The following is a 21,626-nucleotide window of genomic DNA, read 5'->3' on the forward strand; positions in this document are numbered from 1 at the left end:
TAAGAAGATGGCAGGCCTATTCAGGAGGTGGAGGAAAGAGTTGAAAAAGTTTGTCGACAAAGAAGAGACACCATATTTCATCGGAAAATACGAGAAGATCAGAGATCACTGGCCCGCATTTGTAGCCCACAAGACATCGGAAAAAAGTAAGAAGATGTCAGCGACAAACAAGCAAAATGCTGCGAAGAAGAAGTTTCACCATCGCACGGGGTCAGGTGGCTACCTCAAAGCCCGGCCTAAGTGGTCCAAGGCTGAGAATGATCTGCTTGATAAAGGGATCGAACCAGAGACAATGAACTGGCCAGACCGTTGCCGGACTTGGTTCTTCGGGGCTGGCGGAACCTTGGACCCTGTATTAGGGAAGTGCTGTTGGACGAACGAGCAACTGAAAATACCAGTCAATAGGCTTCGACACTATATCGATGCAGCGCAGCAAGGGGCGTTCGTTCCAGACAGGGAGAAGGACGAGCTCACAATGGCCCTCGGGAATCATGAGCATCCTGGACAGACACGAGGCACGCCAGGCTCCATTCCATGGAAGGTTGGTTTTCCGGATGCAGGCGGTTACAAATGCCATGAGAGGAGGAAGAAAGTGGAGCATAGCCAACTGCAGGCGCTGCACGCAAGGGTACAAGGGCTAGAGGAACGAGAAGCATATCGCAGCAAATGACCTGCCGAAGCTTCCCCCGAAGCTACCCCGCCATTTCAGTGGAGAAGCAGCGTGGCTTCCACCGAGCTGCTTCAGCCGGAGCATGTCTTGATGGCTCCTGCTAGCTACCCCATGGATTTTATCACGGAGTCTCAAAATTGTCATCTTATGACGCAATGGCAGAACTTAAAAGTCAAGGCGGCTGTCGGCCAAGTTCGACCTTCTGAACCCGGCGCAACTCTTCACTATCGTTCGATTCCAGAAGGATATGCTAGGGTGAAGGTGGACGAAATAACGGAGGGATTTGAGGATCTCCAACTTGACCACCCTACCGATGAAGGGGAGACTCGGCTAGGTTCTGCTCTGAAGACTCCATGCCTATGGCGGAAGGAGTTCATCAAGCTTCCGAACTGGACGCCTCCTCCTCCTCCTCCGGCGAGTCAGGGCACTCCGCCTCCTCCACCGCCTCCTCCTCCGGCGAGTGACGATCAGGGCACTCGGCCTCCTTCTCCGGCGCGTGGCGGCACTCCGCCTGCGCCAGCGCACCCGAGTAGCCAGTAGCCTCCTCCTTCTCCGCCTCGCCAGCAAGGGCGGAAGAGACCCGCCGCCGCCCCGGATGCTCCGGCGCGTCGTAGTCCTTCTCCTCCGCCTCATAAGCAAGCACGAAAGAAGACAGACGCCGCAGCCGCTCCGTCTGCTCCGGCGTCTAGCAGTACAACCAGCAGAGGCGGGAGGCAATACAAATACGATCCTTCTCTCAAGCCTCTAGAGAAGTTACTGTATGAGAGGACCGAGGAGGAAAACGCGAAGATCGTGCAGACCGAAGTGAAGGACTTCTTTGAAGGGTTGAAAGCAAAGAGATATCCACCTCCGAAGGAGAAGGTAGATCCAGTGAAAGCAAAGCGCACTATCGATGCCCTGAGGAAACCACCAAAGTCTCCGCCGAAAAACAACTATGAGCGCATTACTGCCAAGACATATCTCGAAGCTAACCGGTCGGGAAGTACTGTCAGTGATCAAAGGTTAAAAGAACGAGCAGTTGGGAAAAAATGCCCAGCTCGGCGAAGCAAAGCAATCGTGCCCCCCGCTCAATGTGTCTAGCGACATCGTCGCTAATGCTCCGGGGACGGTGCCCGATTATAACAATCTTGGAGATTACCTGCCTGATGATGTACATTTTGATTTCTTGGAGGTGTACGAACACAGATACGAGTACGGGAAGCCTCTCGTCAAAGATGAAAAAATCTCTAACAACGATGATGCGAAGATTCCATAATTGGTACATGAAAACCTGCAGAGAGTCTGGGGGGACGAATACTTTGTATCTGAGAATTAAAGAGGAGCACGACCTTGTTGGAACTGATTTGTTGACTGTTCCATTTGAGGAGTTCTTCAATCAAAAGGCCCTCGATAAATTAACGGTCTTTTGCTACTGTCCGTAAGTACTATTTCTGTCATTAAGTCTCTATATATAGTTCGGCTCTTTCATTGCATGTACTTATAATTAATTATCCTCACTATATTATGCAGATTGAAGATCGTCGAGTGCAAAAAACAAGAAATGTATGATATTGGGTTCATTAACACAAATATCATAGATGAATTTCTGGTTAAAAAGCACGCCGAAGAGACCGAGGCCAACTTGCTACAATCGTTGATCAAAAATCAAAACAAAGATTTAATACTCTTTCCTTACAACTTCAAGTGAGTGTTACTGTCGTGTGCATATTCGGTTTCCCTTATTACTCGAGCGAGGTTATAGTAATGTAATTGATGAGTTATGCATGCATGCGCAGCTTCCACTATGTTCTTCTGGAGATTAAGCTTGGGCGGGGAGTAGTAACCGTCTTAGACTCGAGACGAAAAGATTCCGAAACCTATGCGGGCATGACTAAATTGCTCAACAAGTAAGTTCAATCGATCATTATCGCACCATATCGGCAACTTTTTGTTCATTTCCTGATATCTCAAGTAATAATAATTATTTTCTTTGTCTTGCAGGGTTTAGAAACAGTTCACCGCAGAAGCTCCGGGACTGCCGAAGGAGCTGCGATATACATACCCGAAAGTAAGTACTACTAGCTAGCTAGTTGCGCGCATCTCCCGTTGATTCTATAGCTATACTTTCATCAATGCCATTTATAATGTTTCATTATCAGTTTGATTGACCTCTATTTCTCGTAAAGTGCTTGTGGCAGGAAGAGGGGAATAATTTCTGTGGATACTACGTGTGCGAGTTCATCTGCAACGCGACTTTGAAAAATAAGCGGGGCTACTCTAAAAGACAATATGAAGTGCGTAATCAATAATATTCACAATTTCATTTTATTACACCATCATTTCTGTTGAGTTTCATTCATATATGTATTAACCCCCTTCTTCAAATTAGACGTGGCAGATGCGGAATGAACTCCTAAAACAAGATCGCATGAAAACAATTCAAGAGGAATTGGCGGGATTCTTTCTTGACCACGTCATCAATAAAGTCGAAGAATACCATGTGGAAGTTGATTTCAAATGCTAGGGGATTGTAAGAGATCTTACATATTGTATATGTATATAGCCAGTAGCGTCGGATAGATAATACGAAAACTTGTCGTTCGACCAATCTCTCGAGCCTTTATGTGTGCTTGCTTATGCAACGCTCTCGAGCCTTTATGTGTGCTTGCTTATGCAACGCGCGTGACAAACAAACACCCAACAAAAAGACGCCTATGCTGCTGCACAAATCGTGGAAACTTTCACATTGTTTCTATTTTATAAAATTCAACTCACTTGTTGTTGATCATCTACAAGAAACTTGTGTGTACATGTAAATATATTTTTTCTCACACCGGATTCAGTCATGCTACAGTTATTATTTTTATCATGTGCAAAAAGGACATGGTTCGAAAAAACTTTAATCAAGGCTAGGAACACGAAACTGCTAAGGGCTTGTCCGGTTAATCCTCTTCCCAAAAGAATTGAAGGGGATTGATAAGGATTGGTTTGTATTTTGACTTACAAGAGGTTTAAATCCCCCTTAAACCCCTTCAATCCACTCGGATTCGCACGCAACCGAACAAGGCCTAAGAGAACTTTGTTATCACCCAATTCTGTCACTTGGATCAGAGAACTAGTACCAGGAGTAATCGGTCTAGGATCTTGTGCTTCATAAATTCTGAAGCCAAGCTGGTGACAGAACAAAGTTTTCATCATCATCATGATGTTTTCATCATCATCGTGATACTATTTACAGTACAACCCACATGCAACGAGGCAAGTAGCAAAACCGTAGAGCACACACAGCTACCGGCCCTGCCTAGTTGGGACCCCAGCAGCTGAGGTACATGACCGTCCGCAGCCCCTCCTCGGCCTTCTCCGCTCGCCGCCTCTCTGCCACGGCCGCCGCAGAGGCCGGAGGCCGCTTCGTGCCTTGCGAGACCACAGCACCGCGGCGGATACTGGCCTTGCCCTTGGCTGCGCCGTGAATGGCCCTGAGAGCGTAGTTCCAGCGGCAGAGGCCGGCCTGGTCCTTGAGCGCCTCCACGGCGCCGACGCTCATCGCCGCCATCCAAGACGCCTTGGCTGCAGCCGCCATGAAGTGACCTGTGAACTGCGTTGGTGGAGGTTGGTCTGTGAAGCGTGTGATCCCAGTAGATGATTGGTGAGTCGCAGTCGAAGAACTGAGCTGAAGCGATGGATGCTTGCGTTGGTGAGTTGTTAGCTGGAGCAGGGTGGATATATACGGGAGAGAGGCCGGGAGGGACGGGGCGAAACACGCGGGCGCGGACGTCGGTTTTCCAGGATACCGGGTGCTTCCGGCCATGGTTTGCTTGTGCACCCACCGATCGCTTTCCTCCTGCCGTCTCAGTGGCCGTGGTGGCTGCCCACCTGTGTTGCCGTGCCGCTAGCCCATGTGCGCAGAGATAAGGTAGGAACGAGTACGAGTAGCTGCCAAGGACGCGTGCCACTGCTTTTTCTTTCCCTTTAATTTTTATTTAATTAACGAACGCGCGTGCCACTACAGATCGGACGCAGATGCCACGCAGCACATCAGCTGCAACAGTTCACTTCGGTTAACAAAATTCATTGCGACTTCCAAGCTTGTCTCAAGTCTAAGGACAACTCTAAACCCACTTGATCGGATCGCTGTTTACCATCCAACACGATTGTTGAGTAACAATGTTTAGTTAGGAAGTACTCCCCCGTTTTAAAATAAGTGTCTCAACCTGACAAAGGAAGTATGAAATAGACTAAAAAAAATAAACGTGTGCATTTCTCAAGAATTTTTGTTAAAAAAGGCCACCTGCTCAATGTATTAGCAAAAAAGACCACCTTCGAATGAAATTACCAGAAGAGACAACGCCAGCCGTGGCAGCAGGCGCGCCAGCCGACATGTGGCACCTGCCGCCACGCCGGTAGGCGGCAGCCCCTGCCGCCACATGGCCAGGAGGCAGCAGGCGCATACCAGCCAGGTAGCGCCCAAAACGGAATTGGAGAGTGCATGTGGTCCCTGCCGCCTAATGGCCTGGCGGCAGGACTGTTTGCGTGCTACTACATTCTGTTTCGTCTGCATTTCGTTTCGTCCGACGAATAATGGCACATATTTGCATGCCTCTACCGTTGATTCCTAGATGTTTCATCTGTGTATTGTTTCGTCTGAGGAATAATGCCACAAATTCGTATGGCATTGTTGTTGATTCCTAGGCGTTTCATCAGTGTATTGTTTCTTCTGCATTTTGTTTCGTCTGACGAAATAATGACACAAATTCATATGGCCCTGCTGTTGATTCCTAGGTGTGCAATGCACTGTTTTTGCAGATAATATTCGCCGTCGTAGGCCTTGTTGTCGGCCTCCTCGTGTCGGGTGATTCACCCCGCTGACCTTCACCGCCGCGGGTCTTATCGTCGGCCTCCTCACGTCAGGCGAGTCACCCGGCGGACGTGCTACGCCACAAGCCTCATCGCCGGCCTCTTCGCATCGGCCTCATCGCCTAGCGGACCTTCGTCGCCGCAGGCCTCATCGCCGGCCTCCTCGCGTCGGCCTCATCGTCCGCCGGGCCTTCGCCACTGCAGGCCTCATCGTCGGCCTTCTCGCACCGACATCATCGTCGGGCAGACCTGCTTCGTCGTGGGCCTCATCAAGCCGACATCAGCGCCTGCCTGCCTCCTCGCGTACCTTCACCGCCGCATGCCTCATCGTTGGCCTACTTGCGCCGCATCATCGCCCCGACGTTGAGGCCAGCGCGAGGAAGCCGACGAGGAGGCCCGCGACGGAGCAGATTCGCCTGGCGATGATGTCGGCGCGAGGAGGCCGACGATGAGGTCTGCGGCGGAGCAGGTCCGCCGGGCGATGAGGTCGGCGATGAGGCCCGTGACGGAGGCTCGTATTATCATTTGTAAATGAACAATTATTATTTACAAAAATAGTGTACTGCATGTCTAGGAATCAACAACAGAGGTATACGAATATGTTGCGTTATTCGTCAGACGAAACGAAACAAAATGTAGACAAAATGAAACGTACCATCATGCAAACAATGCATGCAAACAGTGCTACCGCCAGGGTGGGGTGGTTTTTTTTGTCAATGTCATCTGAGGGTGGTCTTTTTTGCCAATTCCGTTGGACAAGCGGTCTTTTTAACAAAGAAATCAACTTCTCAGTACTGATTCGCGAGGCATCCAATGTGCAAACAAGTAAAGCAAACACATCTACACTTGAATTAAGAAGTGGGCGTTGGCAAAAATGAAAATGTAGCCTTAGCTTACCGAAGGGTGGTCCCATAAATTAGATTACGACAACAACACAATGCATCACACAAATACACTTGATATCCAATGCAAAAAAAAATACACTTGATATCGAGAAGATCATAGGGCATAAGAAGGAAGTGGAAGATGTCAATGCCTAGTAGATAATGAACTTTGGCAAGTAGAAAATCTGATTTAAGTGGCACAAACCATGCCAGCAATTATAGATTGGATACACTTGCAATCTGAGGGTGTTCTATCGGTGATTCTGTATGGATTATCATCTTGCAACACCCCGAACTGCTAGCAGCATTCCGGATCCTCTTGGGAAAACAATCTTGATCAGAACATGTGCTAGAGATCTATAGCATTTGGACAATGCCACAAACATGTGAAGAAAACACACACATTATAAATTATTGGAAACAGAATCGGAAACAAGCTAACAAAACACACATAATACTAATAAACTAGTGTCAACACGAATTGGGCACTCAATCACCACTTCACCAGTAGAGCACAATGCAACATGGTCCGTGTGTTGCCCCTCACATGGCAAGGATCCAGGGAGACCCAGTGCTCATCACCAGGCTTGGCACCGATGACTAGCCATGACCCATTTTTCACGCAGAGGTGGAGGGTCGGCGGGGAAGTGGAGTCATCGATGCTGGCAAAGTCCATGACCGTCTTAGTGGCAGGGTAGCCAGATTTGTAGTCATCCGTGGTGAGGTAGGCATTTGGATCAGCGCCAAGGCCAGGGAAGTGGGCCTTGAAGGCATCCATGCCGAGCCGGGCATTCGGTTCTGCGCCACCGTAGGACCGTACATTGGTGATGTCGGGGAACTCAGCGAGCATGCCGGTGAACGGGTGAAGAAGGCGGACGGTGTTGCTTGCCTTGTCGCACATGACGAGCAGGCCGTCGACGACGCTGACAAGGTGGGAGGTGCAGAATATCTCGAGGTCGAGTCTGACGCGGGCCATGGTGAAGGTGTTGAGGAGGCGCCGGCCCGAGGGAGGCTCCCCTTGCTTTAACAGCGTAAACCAGCCGTGGGGGCGGAACCGGGTATCAAGGACGTCCCGTGCTCGCGGGTCCTCGGTGAGCTCGCGCCAAGGCTTGCACACAGCCCTGAACCGAAGATACTCCGACACGTTGAGGGAGAGGAGCCGGGCGGCGATGTCATCGAGGAGCTCGGTCGTCAGGTTGGCCCAGTCCCTCCTGCCAGAGCATTGCCTGCCAGAGTGGGCTAACGGTTGGCTGGCGGGAAGCGCGCCGTCGGTAGAGGAACCGGCGGCGGTACAGGCGCGCAGATCTAGCTACGGTCGCTTCCTCGGGTCGCCAGATCCGAAGCAAGGACCCAGTGGATCAACAAGGCCCCAGCGCCGCCGCTGCCCTCGCGTCATCATCCTCTCGGATACAGGAAGATGCCCGCGGCCACCGGCTCCGGCGAACGGAGGGAGATCCGCAAGGATCTGGCTCTGCAACCGTGTCCTCATATGTTCAGGAACATGGTGGAGCTGTCGCTGCCGGGAAAACCTATTTGACCCGCATGTGCCACCAATTTGGGCCGGCCCATCTGTAGCGTACATACAGGTTCAGGTTTTGGGAACCTTCTAGAGCGTTCCCAGCCGGTTCTTACTGGTTTTGGGGACCATCTAGAAGGTTCCTGAACCGGTTTTTTATTTTTCCTTTCCTTTTTCTTTGTTTACTCTTTCTGTTTTTTTCTTCTTCCATTTTCTCGTTCTTTTTTCTTATCTTTTTGTTACTTTTCTGTTTTCTTTCAGTTTTCCTTTTCAAGTTAATTTCTCTTTTCAACAATTTTTTTTTGTTTTTTTTTTCATTTCTGTTCCTCTCATTTTTTCAAACTTTTTCCAAAATATTCAAATTTTGTTCGTGTTTCGAAAAAATGTTCTGTTTCTAAAAAACGATCTCATAATTCAAAAATTGTTCTCGTTACACAAAAAAAGTTCAAAACTTTTGAAATTCAGAAAATGTACTGGATTTCAATTTTTTGTTCATGTATTAAAAAAAATTGATGCTACCAAATTTGTTCGGGGTTTTTCAAAATTGTTCTGCGTGTCAAAATTTGTTCTCAAGATTCAAAAAATGTTCATGCTTCGAAATTTGTTCTCCCTTGTTATCAAGATTCAAAAAATGTTCTTGGTTTAATTTTTTTCAGAAATTCCAAAACGTTCTTGTTTTCAAAAAAGTTTGAAAAATTCAAAATTTGTTTGTTTTCATATTTTTGTTTGCATTTGTGAAAAAAGTGTATGTTCAGAAAATTACTCAAAATTTGTGTTTTAGACATCATAGAAAAATTACTCAATGTTTGTGTTTTTGAAAAACTGTTCATAATTTCAAAAAATGTTCCGGTTATAATTTTTTGTTCCTGTTTTTTTAAATGTTTGGATTCCACAAAACTGTACATAATTTAAAATTTTGTTCTCCCTTTCAAATTGTTCCTTTTAAAAAAAATGTTTTGTGTTCACAAAATTTTGAATTTTTAAAAATATTGTTCAAAATTAGAAAATGTTCACATTTCAAAAAATATTTACTCTTTTAAAAAAGAAAATCACGTTCAATATTTAGAAATAAGCTATGTCTTTGTGGCTTATAGTTGACACACACTCGCTGCTATTTTAGACATCAAATCTGAGTAGTTATGGTGGCTTGTGACGTTGTTAAGGAGCAAGAGCTCCTTGGTTCGGTCCCCTACACAGAGTTGTGTTTTTGTTTTGCCGCAATCGTTTAGTTCTTCAAGCGTCACGAATCCACTTTAGAACAACGACGTGTCTGGCGCAATGGTTAGCACAACGCGCAACTCATTTTGTGGATGCGAGTTCGAATCCCGGCGGTAGCCTTCTTCTTTCTGGCGTTTTTTCACGTCGATCATGCGGTGCCACTGCACCTACAAATGGGCCGGCCCACGTGAACCGCCCTGTGCGAAACATCGACCTCTTGCCACAGTTAGGGGCATACAGGAGGTCCCGTCCCCTTCAGCCTAAAACACTCACCTTTGTCGTTGGAGCGGGTCGTAATGGGCGTGTTTGGTTGCCTCCATATGGCCCAGCCTGACCCGCGCGGGAAGAAAGTGACCCGTTTGGTTGCCTGCATTTACTGTGCGGCCCGCATGGCATGAACCTTAAAGCACCTCCAGGCCAGGCCCCAGGGGAAATGTCCGAATTGGCAGTAGCTCGCGAGCCTGGCTCGGGCGACGCAGGGAAGGGCGACACATTTCTCTCCTCGTGCGACCAGGGAGATGGCGCGAGCTCGCCCACGTCGCCGAAACATCGGCGGGAGGATTTCGGCTCACGTCCCGCTGGGTCCGCCCCTAGTTAGCCCCCTCCCTCACTGCCCCAACTCCCGCTACCATTCTCCCCCCTTTCGAGCTTTCCCGCCGACGTGCATCGGCACCGACAAGCAGGTAAGTGGCGCATCTTCATCGGCTGGCGGTCCATGGCGTCCGCGGCCCTTCACCGGCCGGCGGTGATCTTCTACGACCGTTCCCCTCTCATCCTCGAGCTGCAGCCATGGCCTCTGTGAGTTCAATCCCCCTTTCTCTCCATTCCTTCTAGCTAGATCTGAGCTGCAAGTAGGGTTTGATGTAGATGCATGGTTGATTAGTGCTCTAATCTGTGAGCTCATATGGTTGATTGTTATGTTGCGGTTGCAATTTGTGGTAGGGTTAGATGTTCAAGCATGTAGTAGGCTAGATTAGTAATAGAGTTTGAAGTTGAACCTTGTGCTCGTGTTGATTCGTGCTTAGATCTGTGATTTGTAGCTATTGGCGATCCATTTGTAGCATGTTGTTTGTTGTACATGTATGTACATGCTCTTAGATTGTCCGGTATGCTTAGTATGATAGCGCTGAACCATGTGCTTAGTATGATAGTGATGAAGCATGTGCTTGGTGTGATAGTGATGAACCATGTACATGTATGCTCCTGCTTTCATGGATTGTCCGGTATGTTGTGTGCTATGCTTACTGTCAATGCGTGCTACGATTGTAGGACATGACCACACAGACGCAAGATCTTAGTCAGGCCCTTGTCTTGTCCGACAGCTAGTTTGCTCCATCATTTGTCGAGGACTCGCAGCCTATGTCCGAGATGGCACTTGATTCAGTGGTGTTCGCGTCTGATTCTGTCTATGTGCCAGTAGTGCTCGTTGAGCAAACTCTTGTCGTTGCTGCTGCCGCTACACTCAAGATAGCAATAACAAAGGCAAAGAAGAATGGTAGGTCAAAAAACATGAAGTGGCAGCCGTTCATGTCCACGTTTATGCTGAACAAGAAGTGTGAGCTCATCTCTAGTGGAGTTAGGACTGACAAGGGCTTCAAGGAGGTGCACTTTGATACGTCTCCAATGTATCTATAATTTTTTATTGTTCCATGTTGTTATATTATTATTCTTGAATGTTTTACAATCATTTTATAGTCATTTTATATCATTTTTTGGTACTAACCTATTGACATAGTGCCCAGTGCCAGTTGTTGTTTTCTGCATATTTTTTACATCGCAGGAAATCAATATCAAACGGAGTTCAAACGCAATGCAACTCCTGGAGGAATTTTTTTTGGGCCAGAAGAAAGCCAATGGGCCAATGAAGCACCTGAGGGGCTGCTCAAGGTGAGCAGCACCCACCAGGGCGCGCCAGGCGGCCCAAGCACGCCCTGGTGGGTTGTGCCCCCCTCGGGTGCCCCCCGAACCGCCTCTTTGCTCTATAAATACCCAAATATTCAAGAAACCCTAGGGGAGCCGACAAAATATTGATCCAGCCGCCGCAGAGTCCGGAACCACCAAGATCCAATCTAGACACCGTCATGGAGGGGTTCACCACTTCCATGGGTGCCTCTCCTATGATGCGTGAGTAATTCTTTGTAGACCTACGTGTCCATAGTTAGTAGCTAGATGGCTTCCCCCCCTCTCTCTCTCTCTTGATTATCAATACAATGGTCTCTTGGAGATCCATATGATGTAAGTCTTTTGGCGGTGTGTTTGTTGGGATCCGATGAACTTTGAGTTCATGATTAGATCTATGTTTTTTCATGAAAGTTATTTGAGTCTTCTTTGATCTCTTATATGCATGATTGCTTATAGCCTCGTATTTCTTCTTCGATATTTGGGTTTTGTCTGGCCAACTTGATCTATTTATCTTGCAATGGGAAGAGGTGCTTTGTAGTGGGTTCGATCTTACGGTGCTTGATCCCAGTAACAGAAACGGAACCGACACGTATGTATCATTGCTACTAAGGATAACAAGATGAGATCTATATCTGCCGCAATAGATAAACGGATCTCGTCTACATCATGTCATCGTTCTTAATGCATTACTCCATTTTCTCATGAACTTAATACACTAGATGTTGGGGAACGTAGCAGAAATTCAAAATTTTCCTACGAGTCACCAAGATCTATCTATAGAGAGACTAGCAATGAAGGGAAGGAGAGTGCATCTACATACCCTTGTAGATCGCTAAGCGGAAGCGTTCAAGAGAACGGGGTTGAAGGAGTCGTACTCGTCGTGATCCAAATCACCGGAGATCCTAGTGCCGAATGGCACCTCCGCGTTCAACACACATGCAGCCCGGTGACGTCTCCCATGCCTTGATCCAGCAAGGAGAGAGGGAGAGGTTGGGGAAGACTCCGTCCAGCAGCAGCACAACGGCATGGTGGTTATGGAGGAGCGTGGCAATCCTGCAGGGCTTCGCCAAGCACCGCGGGAGAGGAGGAGGACTTGGGAGAGGGGGAGGGTTGCGCCAGAACTTGGGTAAAGCTCCCATGCGCCTCCCCACTATATATAGGGGTGGAGGGGGCTGGTTTCTTGCCCTCCAAGTCCATTGGGGAGTTGGCAAAGGTGGGAGGAAAGAAATCTCATCATTTCCTTCCCCACCGATTGTTATCCCCCTTTTTTAGGGATCTTGATCTTATCCCTTCGGGATATGATCTTATTCCTTCTAAGGGGGGATCTTGGTGCGCCTTGACCAGGGGTGTGGGGCCTTGCCCCCACTACCCACATTCATGTGGGCCCCCCCATGCAGGTGGGCCCCACTCCGGAACCTTCTAGAACCTTCTCGGTACAATACCGAAAAATCCTGAACATTTTCCGATGGCCAAAATAGGACTTCCCATATATAAATCTTTACCTCCGGACCATTCCGGAACTCCTCGTGACGTCCGGGATCTCATCCGGGACTCCGAACAACATTCGGTAACCACATACAAACTTCCTTTATAACCCTAGCGTCATCGAACCTTAAGTGTGTAGACCCTACGGGTTCGGGAACCATGCAGACATGACCGAGACGTTCTCCGGTCAATAACCAACAGCGGGATCTGGATACCCATGTTGGCTCCCACATGTTCCACGATGATCTCATCGAATGAACCACGATGTCAAGGACTCAATCGATCCCGTATACAATTCCCTTTGTCTAACGGTATTGTACTTGCCCGAGATTCGATCGTCGGTATACCGATACCTTGTTCAATCTCGTTACCGGCAAGTCTCTTTACTCGTTCCGTAACACATCATCCCGCGATCAACTCTTTGATCACATTGTGCACATTATGATGATGTCCTACCGAGTGGGCCCAGAGATACCTCTCCGTCACACAGAGTGACAAATCCCAGTCTTGATTCGTGCCAACCCGACAGACACTTTCGGAGATACCTGTAGTGCACCTTTATAGCCACCCAGTTACGTTGTGACGTTTGGTACACCCAAAGCATTCCTACGGTATCCGGGAGTTGCACAATCTCATGGTCTAAGGAAATGATACTTGACATTAGAAAAGCTTTAGCATATGAACTACACGATCTTTGTGCTAGGCTTAGGATTGGGTCTTGTCCATCACATCATTCTCCTAATGATGTGATCCCGTTATCAACGACATCCAATGTCCATGGTCAGGAAACCATAACCATCTATTGATCAACGAGCTAGTCAATTAGAGGCTTACTAGGGACATGGTGTTGTCTATGTACCCACACATGTATCTGAGTTTCCTATCAATACAATTATAGCATGGATAATAAACGATTATCATGAACAAGGAAATATAATAATAATAACTAATTTATTATTGCCTCTAGGGCATATTTCCAACAGTCTCCCACTTGCACTAGAGTCAATAATCTAGTTCACATCGCCATGTGATTAACACTAACAGGTCACATCGTCATGTGACCAACATCCAAAGAGTTTACTAGTGTCACTAAACTAGTTCACATCACCATGTGATTAAGACTCAATGAGTTCTGGGGTTTGATCATGTTTTGCTTGTGAGAGAGGTTTTAGTCAACGGGTCTGCAACATTCAGATCTGTATGTACTTCGCAAATCTCTAGGTCATATTGTAAATGCTGCTTCCACGCTCCACTTGGAGATATTCCAAATGGTTGCTCCACTATACGTATCCGGTTTGCTACTCAGAGTCATTCGGATAGGTGTTAAAGCTTGCATCAACGTAAACCTTTACGCCAAACTCTTTATCACCTCCATAATCGAGAAACATGTCCTTATTTACTCCAAGGACAATTTTGACCGGTGTCCAATGATCCATTCCTGGATCATTCTTGTACCCCTTGACTGACTCATGGCAAGGCACACTTCCGGTGCGGTACACAGCATAGCATACTATAGAGCCTACGTCTGAAGCATCGGGGACGAACTTCGTCCTTTCTCTCTCTTCTGCCGTGGTCGAGCTTTAACTCTTAACTTCATACCTTACAACTCAGGCAAGAGCTCCTTCTTTGACTGATCCATCTTGAACACCTTCAAGATCATGTCAAGGTATGTGCTCATTTGAAAGTACCATTAAGCGTTTTTGATCTATCCTCATAGATCTTGATGCTCAATGTTCAAGTAGCTTAATCCAGGTTTTCTATTGAAAAACACCTTTCAAATAACCCTATATGCTTTCCAGAAATTCTACATCATTTCTGATCAACAATATGTCAACAACATATACTCATCAGAAATTCTATAGTGCTCCCACTCACTTATTTGGAAATACAAGTTTCTCATAAACTTTGTATAAACTCAAAATCTTTGATCATTTCATCAAAGCGTACATTCCAACTCCGAGATGCTTACTCCAGTCCTTAGAAGGATCGCTAGAGCTAGCATACCTTTTAGCATCCTTAGGATCGACAAAACTTTTCTGATTGTATCGCATACAACCTTTCCTTACGAAAACTGGTAAGGAAACTCATCTGCCAGATTTCATAAATGCGGCTAATGCTAACATGATTCCGACAAACTTAAGCATCGCTACGGATGAGAAAATCTCATCGTAGTCAACTCCTTGAACTTGTGAAAAAACTCTTCGCCACAAGTCGAGCTTCATAGACGGTGACATTACCGTCCATGTCCGTCTTCTTCTTAAAGATCCATTTATCTCAATGGCTTGCTGATCATTGGGCAAGTCCACCAAAGTCCATGCTTTGTTATGATACATGGATCCTATCTCCGATTTCATGGCTTATAACCATTTGTTTGAATTTGGGCCCACCATCGCTTCTCCATAGCTCGTAGGTTCATTGTTGTCTAGCAACATGACCTTCAAGACAGGATCACCGTTCCACTCCGAAGCAGTACGCGTCCTTGTCGTCCTACGAGGTTCGGTAGTGACTTGATCCGAAGCTTCATGATCACTATCATAAGCTTCCACTTCAATTGGTGTAGGTGCCACAGGAACAACTTCCTGTGCCCTGCTACACACTTGTTGAAGTGACGGTTCAATAACCTCATCAAGTCTCCACCATCCTCCCACTCAATTCTTTCGAGAGAAACCTTCCCTCGAGAAAGGACCCGATTCAAGAAACAATCCCTATTGCTTTCGGATCTGAATTAGGAGGTATACCCAACTGTTTTGGGTGTCCTATGAAGATGCATTTTATCCACTTTGGGTTCGAGCTTATCAACCTGAAACTTTTTCACATAAGCGTCGCAACCCCAAACTTTTAAGAGACGACAACTTAGGTTTCTCCAAATGGTGTCGTCTCAACGGAATTACGTGGTACCCTATTAAAGTGAGTGTGGTTGTCTCTAATACCTAACCCATGAACGATAGTGGTAATTCGATAAGAGACATCATGGTATGCACCATATCCAATAGGGTGCAACTATGATGTTCGGACACACCATCACACTATGGTGTTCTAGGCGGTATTAATTGTGAAACAATTTCCACAATGTCTTAATTGCGTGCCAAAGCTTGTAACTCATATACTCATCTCTATGATCATATCATAGACATTTTATCCTCTTGTCACGATGATCTTCAACTTCACTCTGAAATTACTTGAACCATTCAATAATTCAGACTTGTGTTTCATCAAGTAAATATACTCAACATCTACTCGAATCATCTGTGAAGTAAGAACATAACGATATTCACTGCATGCCTCAGCACTCATTGGACTGCACACATCAAAATGTGTTACTTCCAACAAGTTGCTATCTTGTTCCATTTTACTGAAAAACGAGGCTTTTTAGTCATCTTGCCCATGTGGTATGATTTGCATATCTCAAGTGATTCAAAATCAAGTGAGTCCAAACGATCCATCTGCATGGAGTTTCTTCATGCGTATACACCAATAGACATGGTTCGCATGTCTCAAACTTTTCAAAAATGAGTGAGTCCAAAGATCCATCAACATGGAGCTTCTTCATGCGTTTTATACCAATATGACTTACATGGCAGTGCCACAAGTAAGTGGTACTATCATTACTATCTTATATTTTTGGCATGAAAATGTGTATCACTACGATCGGGATTCAATAAACCATTCCTTTAGGTGCAAGACCATTGAAGGTATTATTCAAATAAATAGAGTAACCATTATTCTCCTTAAATGAATAACCGCATTGCGATAGACACAATCCAATCATGTCTATGCTCAACGCAAACACCAAATGACAATTATTCAGGTTTAATACTAATCTTGATGGTAGAGGGAGCGTGCGATGTTTGATCACATCAAACTTGGAAACACTTCCAACACATATCGTCAGCTCACCTTTAGCTAGTCTCTGTTTATTCCGTAGCCTTTTATTTCGAGTTACTAACACTTAGCAACCGAACCGGTATCTAATACCCTGGTGCTACTAGGAGTACTAGTAAAGTACACATTAACATAATGTATATCCAGTATATTTCTATCGACCTTGCCAGCCTTCTTATCTACCAAGTATCTAGGGTAATTCCGCTCTAGTGACTGTTCCCCTTATCATAGAAGCACTTAGTTTCGGGTTAGGGTTCAACCTTGGGTTTCTTCACTAGAGCAGCAGTTGATTTGCCGGTTCATGAAGTATCCCTTCTTGCCCTTGCCCTTCTTGAAACTAGTGGTTTCACCAACCATCAAAATTGATGCTCCTTCTTGATTTCTACTTTCGAGGTGTCAAACATCGTGAATACCTCAAGGATCATCATATCTATCCTTGATATGTTATAGTTCATCATGAAGCTCTAGCAGCTTGGTGGCAATGACTTTGGAGAAACATCACTATCTCATCTGGAAGATCAACTCCCACTTGATTCAAGTGATTGTTGCACTCAGACAATCTGAGCACAAGCTCAACGATTGAGCTTTTCTCCCTTAGTTTGCAGGCTAAGAAAATCGTCGGAGGTCTTATACCTCTTGACGTGGGCACGAGCCTGAAATCCCAATTTCAGCCCTCGAAACATCTCATATGTTCTGTGATGTTTCGAAAACGTCTTTGGTGCCTCTACTCTAAACCATTTAACTGAACTATCACGTAGTTATCAAAACGTGTATGTCCGATGTTCGCAACATCCACAAACGACGTTTGGGGTTCACCACACTGAGCGGTGCATTAAGGACATAAGCTTTCTACTGTCCGCATAATCGCTACTTTCAACTTTCAACTATATTTTCTCTAGGAACATATCTAAACAGTGGAACTAAAGCGCGAGCTTACGACATAATTTGCAAAGATCTTTTGACTATGTTCAGGATAATTAAGTTCATCTAATGAACTCCCACTCAGATAGACATCCCTCTAGTCATCTAAGTGATTACATGATTTGAGTCAACTAGGCCGTGTCCGATCATCACGTGAGACGGACTAGTCATCATCGGTGAACATCTTCATGTTGATCGTATCTACTATACGACTCATGCTCGACCTTTCGGTCTCTTGTGTTCCGAGGCCATGTCTGTACATGCTAGGCTCGTCAAGTCAACCTAAGTGTTTCGCGTGTGTAAATCTGGCTTACACCCGTTGTATGTGAACGTAAGAATCTATCACACCCGATCATCACGTGGTGCTTCGAAACGACGAACTTTCGCAACGGTGCACAGTTAGGGGGAACACTTTCTTGAAATTTTAATGAGGGATCATCTTATTTACTACCGTCGTTCTTAAGCAAATAAGATGCATAAACATGATAAACATCACATGCAATCAAATAGTGACATGATATGGCCAATATCATTTTGCTCCTTTTGATCTCCATGTTCGGGGCTCCATGATCATCATTGTCACCGGCATGACACCATGATCTCCATCATCATGATCTCCATCACCGTGTCTTCATGAAGTTGTCTCGCCAACTATTACTTCTAGTACTATGGCTACCGGTTAGCAATAAAGTAAAGTAATTACATGGCGTTGTTTAATGACACACAGGTCATACAATAAATTAAGAGAACTCCTATGGCTCCTGCCGGTTGTCATACTCATCGACATGCAAGTCGTGATTCCTATTACAAGAACATGATCAATCTCATACATCACATATCATTCATCACATTCTTCTTGGCCATATCACATCACATAGCATACCCTGCAAAAACAAGTTAGATGTCCTCTAATTGTTGTTTGCATGTTTTACGTGGCTGCTATGGGTTTCTAGCAAGAACATTTCTTACCTACGCAAAACCACAACGTGATATGCCAATTGCTATTTACCCTTCATAAGGACCCTTTTCATTGAATCCGTTCCGACTAAAGTGGGAGAGACTGGCACCCGCTAGCCACCTTATGCACCAAGTGCATGTCAGTCGGTGGAACCTGTCTCACGTAAGAGTACGTGTAAGGTCGGTCCGGGCCGCTTCATCCCACAATACCGTCGAAACAAGATTGGACTAGTAACGGTAAGCATATTGAACAAGATCAACGCCAACAACTACTTTGTGTTCTACTCGTGCATAGAATCTACGCAATAGACCTAGCTCATGATGCCACTGTCGGGGAACGTAGCAGAAATTCAAAATTTTCCTACAAGTCACCAAGATCTATCAATGGAGAGACTAGCAACGAGGGGAAGGAGAGTGCATCTACATACCCTTGTAGATCGCTAAGCGGAAGCGTTCAAGAGAACGGGGTTGAAGGAGTCGTACTCGTCGTGATCCAAATCACCGGAGATCCTAGTGACGAATGGACGGCACCTCCGCGTTCAACACACATGCAGCCCGGTGACGTCTCCCATGCCTTGATCCAACAAGGAGAGAGGGTGAGGTTGGGGAAGACTCCGTCCAGCAGCAGCACAACGGCATGGTGGTGATGGAGGAGCGTGGCAATCCTGCAGGGCTTCGCCAAGCACCGCAGGAGAGGAGGAGGACTTGGGAGAGGGGAAGGGCTACACCAGAACTTGGGTAAAGCTCCCATGCGCCTCCCAACTATATATAGGGGTGGAGGGGGCTGGTTTCTTGCCCTCCAAGTCCATTGGGGCGTTGGCAAAGGTGGGAGGAAAGAAATCTCATCATTTCCTTCCCCACCGATTGTTATCCCTCTTTTTTAGGGATCTTGACTAGATGCATGTTGGATAGCGGTCGATGTGTGGAGTAATAGTAGTAGATGCAGGCAGGAGTCAGTCTACTAATCTTGGACGTGATGCCTATATAATGATCATTGCCTGGATATCGTCGTGATTATTTGAAGTTATATCAATTGCCCAACAATAATTGTTTTCCCACCGTTTGCTATTTTTCTCGAGAGAAGCCACTAGTGAAACCTACGGCCCCCGGGTCTCTTTTCATCATATTTGCCTTTGCGATATATTTTCTCTTGAATTTATTTTCAGATCTAGTAAACCAAAAATACAAAAATACCTTGCTACAATTTATTTGTTTCGCGATCTATTTATCCTATCTACCACTTTTTACCTCACGTTTTTGCCTATCTTGAGGCGCCGTATGATACGTCTCCAACGTATCTATATTCTTTGATCGTTCCATGCTATTATATTACCCGTTTTTGATGTTTATGGGCTTTACTTTACACATTTATATCATTTTTGGGACTAACCTACTAACCGGAGGCCCAGCCCGTATTGCTGTTTTTTTGCCTATTTCAGTGTTTCAAAGAAAAAGAATATCAAACGGAGTCCAAACGGAATGAAACCTTCAGGAGCGTGATTTTTGGAACGAACGTGATCCAGAGGACTTGGAGTGGAAGTCAAGCAACCACCAAGGCGGCCACGAGGGTGGAGGTCGCGCTCCCTACTGGGCGCTCCCCCTATCTCGTGGGCCCCTCGGGCGTCCCCTGACCGACTTCTTTCGCCTATATATTCCCATATACCCTAAAAACATTGAAGACAACAATAGATCAGGAGTTCCGCCGCCGCAAGCCTCTGTAGCCACCAAAAACCTCTCGGGAGCCCGTTCCGGCACCCTGCCGGAGGGGGGATCCGTCACCGGTGGCCATCTTCATCATCCCGGCGCTCTCCATGACGAGGAGGGAGTAGTTCACCCTCGGGGCTGAGGGTATGTACCACTAGCTATGTGTTTGATCTCTCTCTCTCTCTCGTGTTCTCTCTATAGCATGATCTTGATGTATCGCGAGCTTAGCTATTATAGTTGGATCTTATGATGTTTCTCCCCCTATACTCTCTTGTAATGGATTGAGTTTTCCCTTTGAAGTTATCTTATCGGATTGAGTCTTTAAGGATTTGAGAACACTTGATGTATGTCTTGCCGTGCTTATTTGTGGTGACAATGGGATATCACGTGATCCACTTGATGTATGTTTTGGTGATCAACTTGCGGGTTCCGCACATGAACCTATGCATAGGGGTTGGCACACGTTTTCGTCTTGACTCTCCGGTAGAAACTTTGGGGCACTCTTTGAAGTACTTTGTGTTGGTTGAATAGATGAATCTGAGATTGTGTGATGCATATTGTATAATCATGCCCACGGATACTTGAGGTGACAATGGAGTATCTAGGTGACATTAGGGTTTTTGTTGATTTGTGTCTTTAGGTGTTATTCTAGTACGAACTCTATGATAGATTGAACGGAAAGAATAGCTTTGTGTTATTTTACTAGGGACTCTTGAATAGATCGAGCAGAAAGAATAACTTTGAGGTGGTTTTGTACCCTACCATAATCTCTTCGTTTGTTCTCCGCTATTAGTGGCTTTGGAGTGACTCTTTGTTGCATGTTGAGGGATAGTTATATGATCCAATTATGTTATTATTGTTGAGAGAACTTGCACTAGTGAAAGTATGAACCCTAGGCCTTGTTTCCTAGCATTGCAATACCGTTTACGCTCACTTTTATCATTAGTTACCTTGCTTTTTTATAATTTCAGATTACAAAAACCTATATCTACCATCCATATTGCACTTGTATCACCATTTCTTCGCCGAACTAGTGCACCTATACAATTTACCATTGTATTGGGTGTGTTGGGGACACAAGAGACTCTTTGTTATTTGGTTGCAGGGTTGTTTGAGAGAGACCATCTTCATCCTAAGCCTCCCACGGATTGATAAACCTTAGGCCATCCACTTGAGGGAAATTTGCTACTGTCCTACAAACCTCTGCACTTGGAGGCCCAACAACGTCTACAAGAAGAAGGTTGCATAGTAGACATCAAGCTCTTTTCTAACGCCGTTGCCGGGGAGGTGAGTGCTTGAAGGTATATCTTTAGATCTTGCAATCGAATCTTTTTGTTTCTTGTTTTATCACTAGTTTAGTTTATAAAAGAAAATTACAAAAAAATGGAATTGAGTTTGCCTCATACGCTGCATCTTTTTAATATCTTTCGTGAGAATGATGGAAAGGAAAAATGTGCTCAAGTGCTAGAAGAAGAAGTCTATAAATGTTTGGTACCATATCTTTGTATGATGAGCATGATTGCAATGTTGTTAGTATGAATTCCTTGAATATCCATGATGCTAATGATATGCAATGCCACAAGCTTGGGGAAGCTATGTTTGATGAATATGATATTTTCCCCCAAGTTTTGATGATCAAATTTATTATGATGAA

At 45.7% G+C, this 21,626-nt stretch overlaps 1 protein-coding gene across 1 annotated transcript; it reads right to left on the minus strand.

Moving 5' to 3' along the window:
* Nucleotides 1–3,586: 3,586 nt before the first annotated feature.
* On the minus strand, nt 3,587–4,360 carry LOC119368487. Its single transcript, XM_037633729.1, has one exon. The coding sequence runs from the start codon at nt 4,227–4,229 to the stop codon at nt 3,951–3,953; it is 279 nt and encodes a 92-aa protein (XP_037489626.1). The 5' UTR covers nt 4,230–4,360; the 3' UTR covers nt 3,587–3,950.
* Nucleotides 4,361–21,626: the final 17,266 nt, after the last annotated feature.

The sequence above is a fragment of the Triticum dicoccoides genome, chromosome 2B (genome assembly GCF_002162155.2).
Source record: "Triticum dicoccoides isolate Atlit2015 ecotype Zavitan chromosome 2B, WEW_v2.0, whole genome shotgun sequence".
NCBI classification, from domain to species: Eukaryota; Viridiplantae; Streptophyta; class Magnoliopsida; order Poales; family Poaceae; genus Triticum; species Triticum dicoccoides.

Bases quoted from the DNA above. Each gene is read 5' to 3' on its own strand.
- LOC119368487 (XM_037633729.1), bottom strand. From the start codon at position 4,229: ATGGCGGCTGCAGCCAAGGCGTCTTGGATGGCGGCGATGAGCGTCGGC.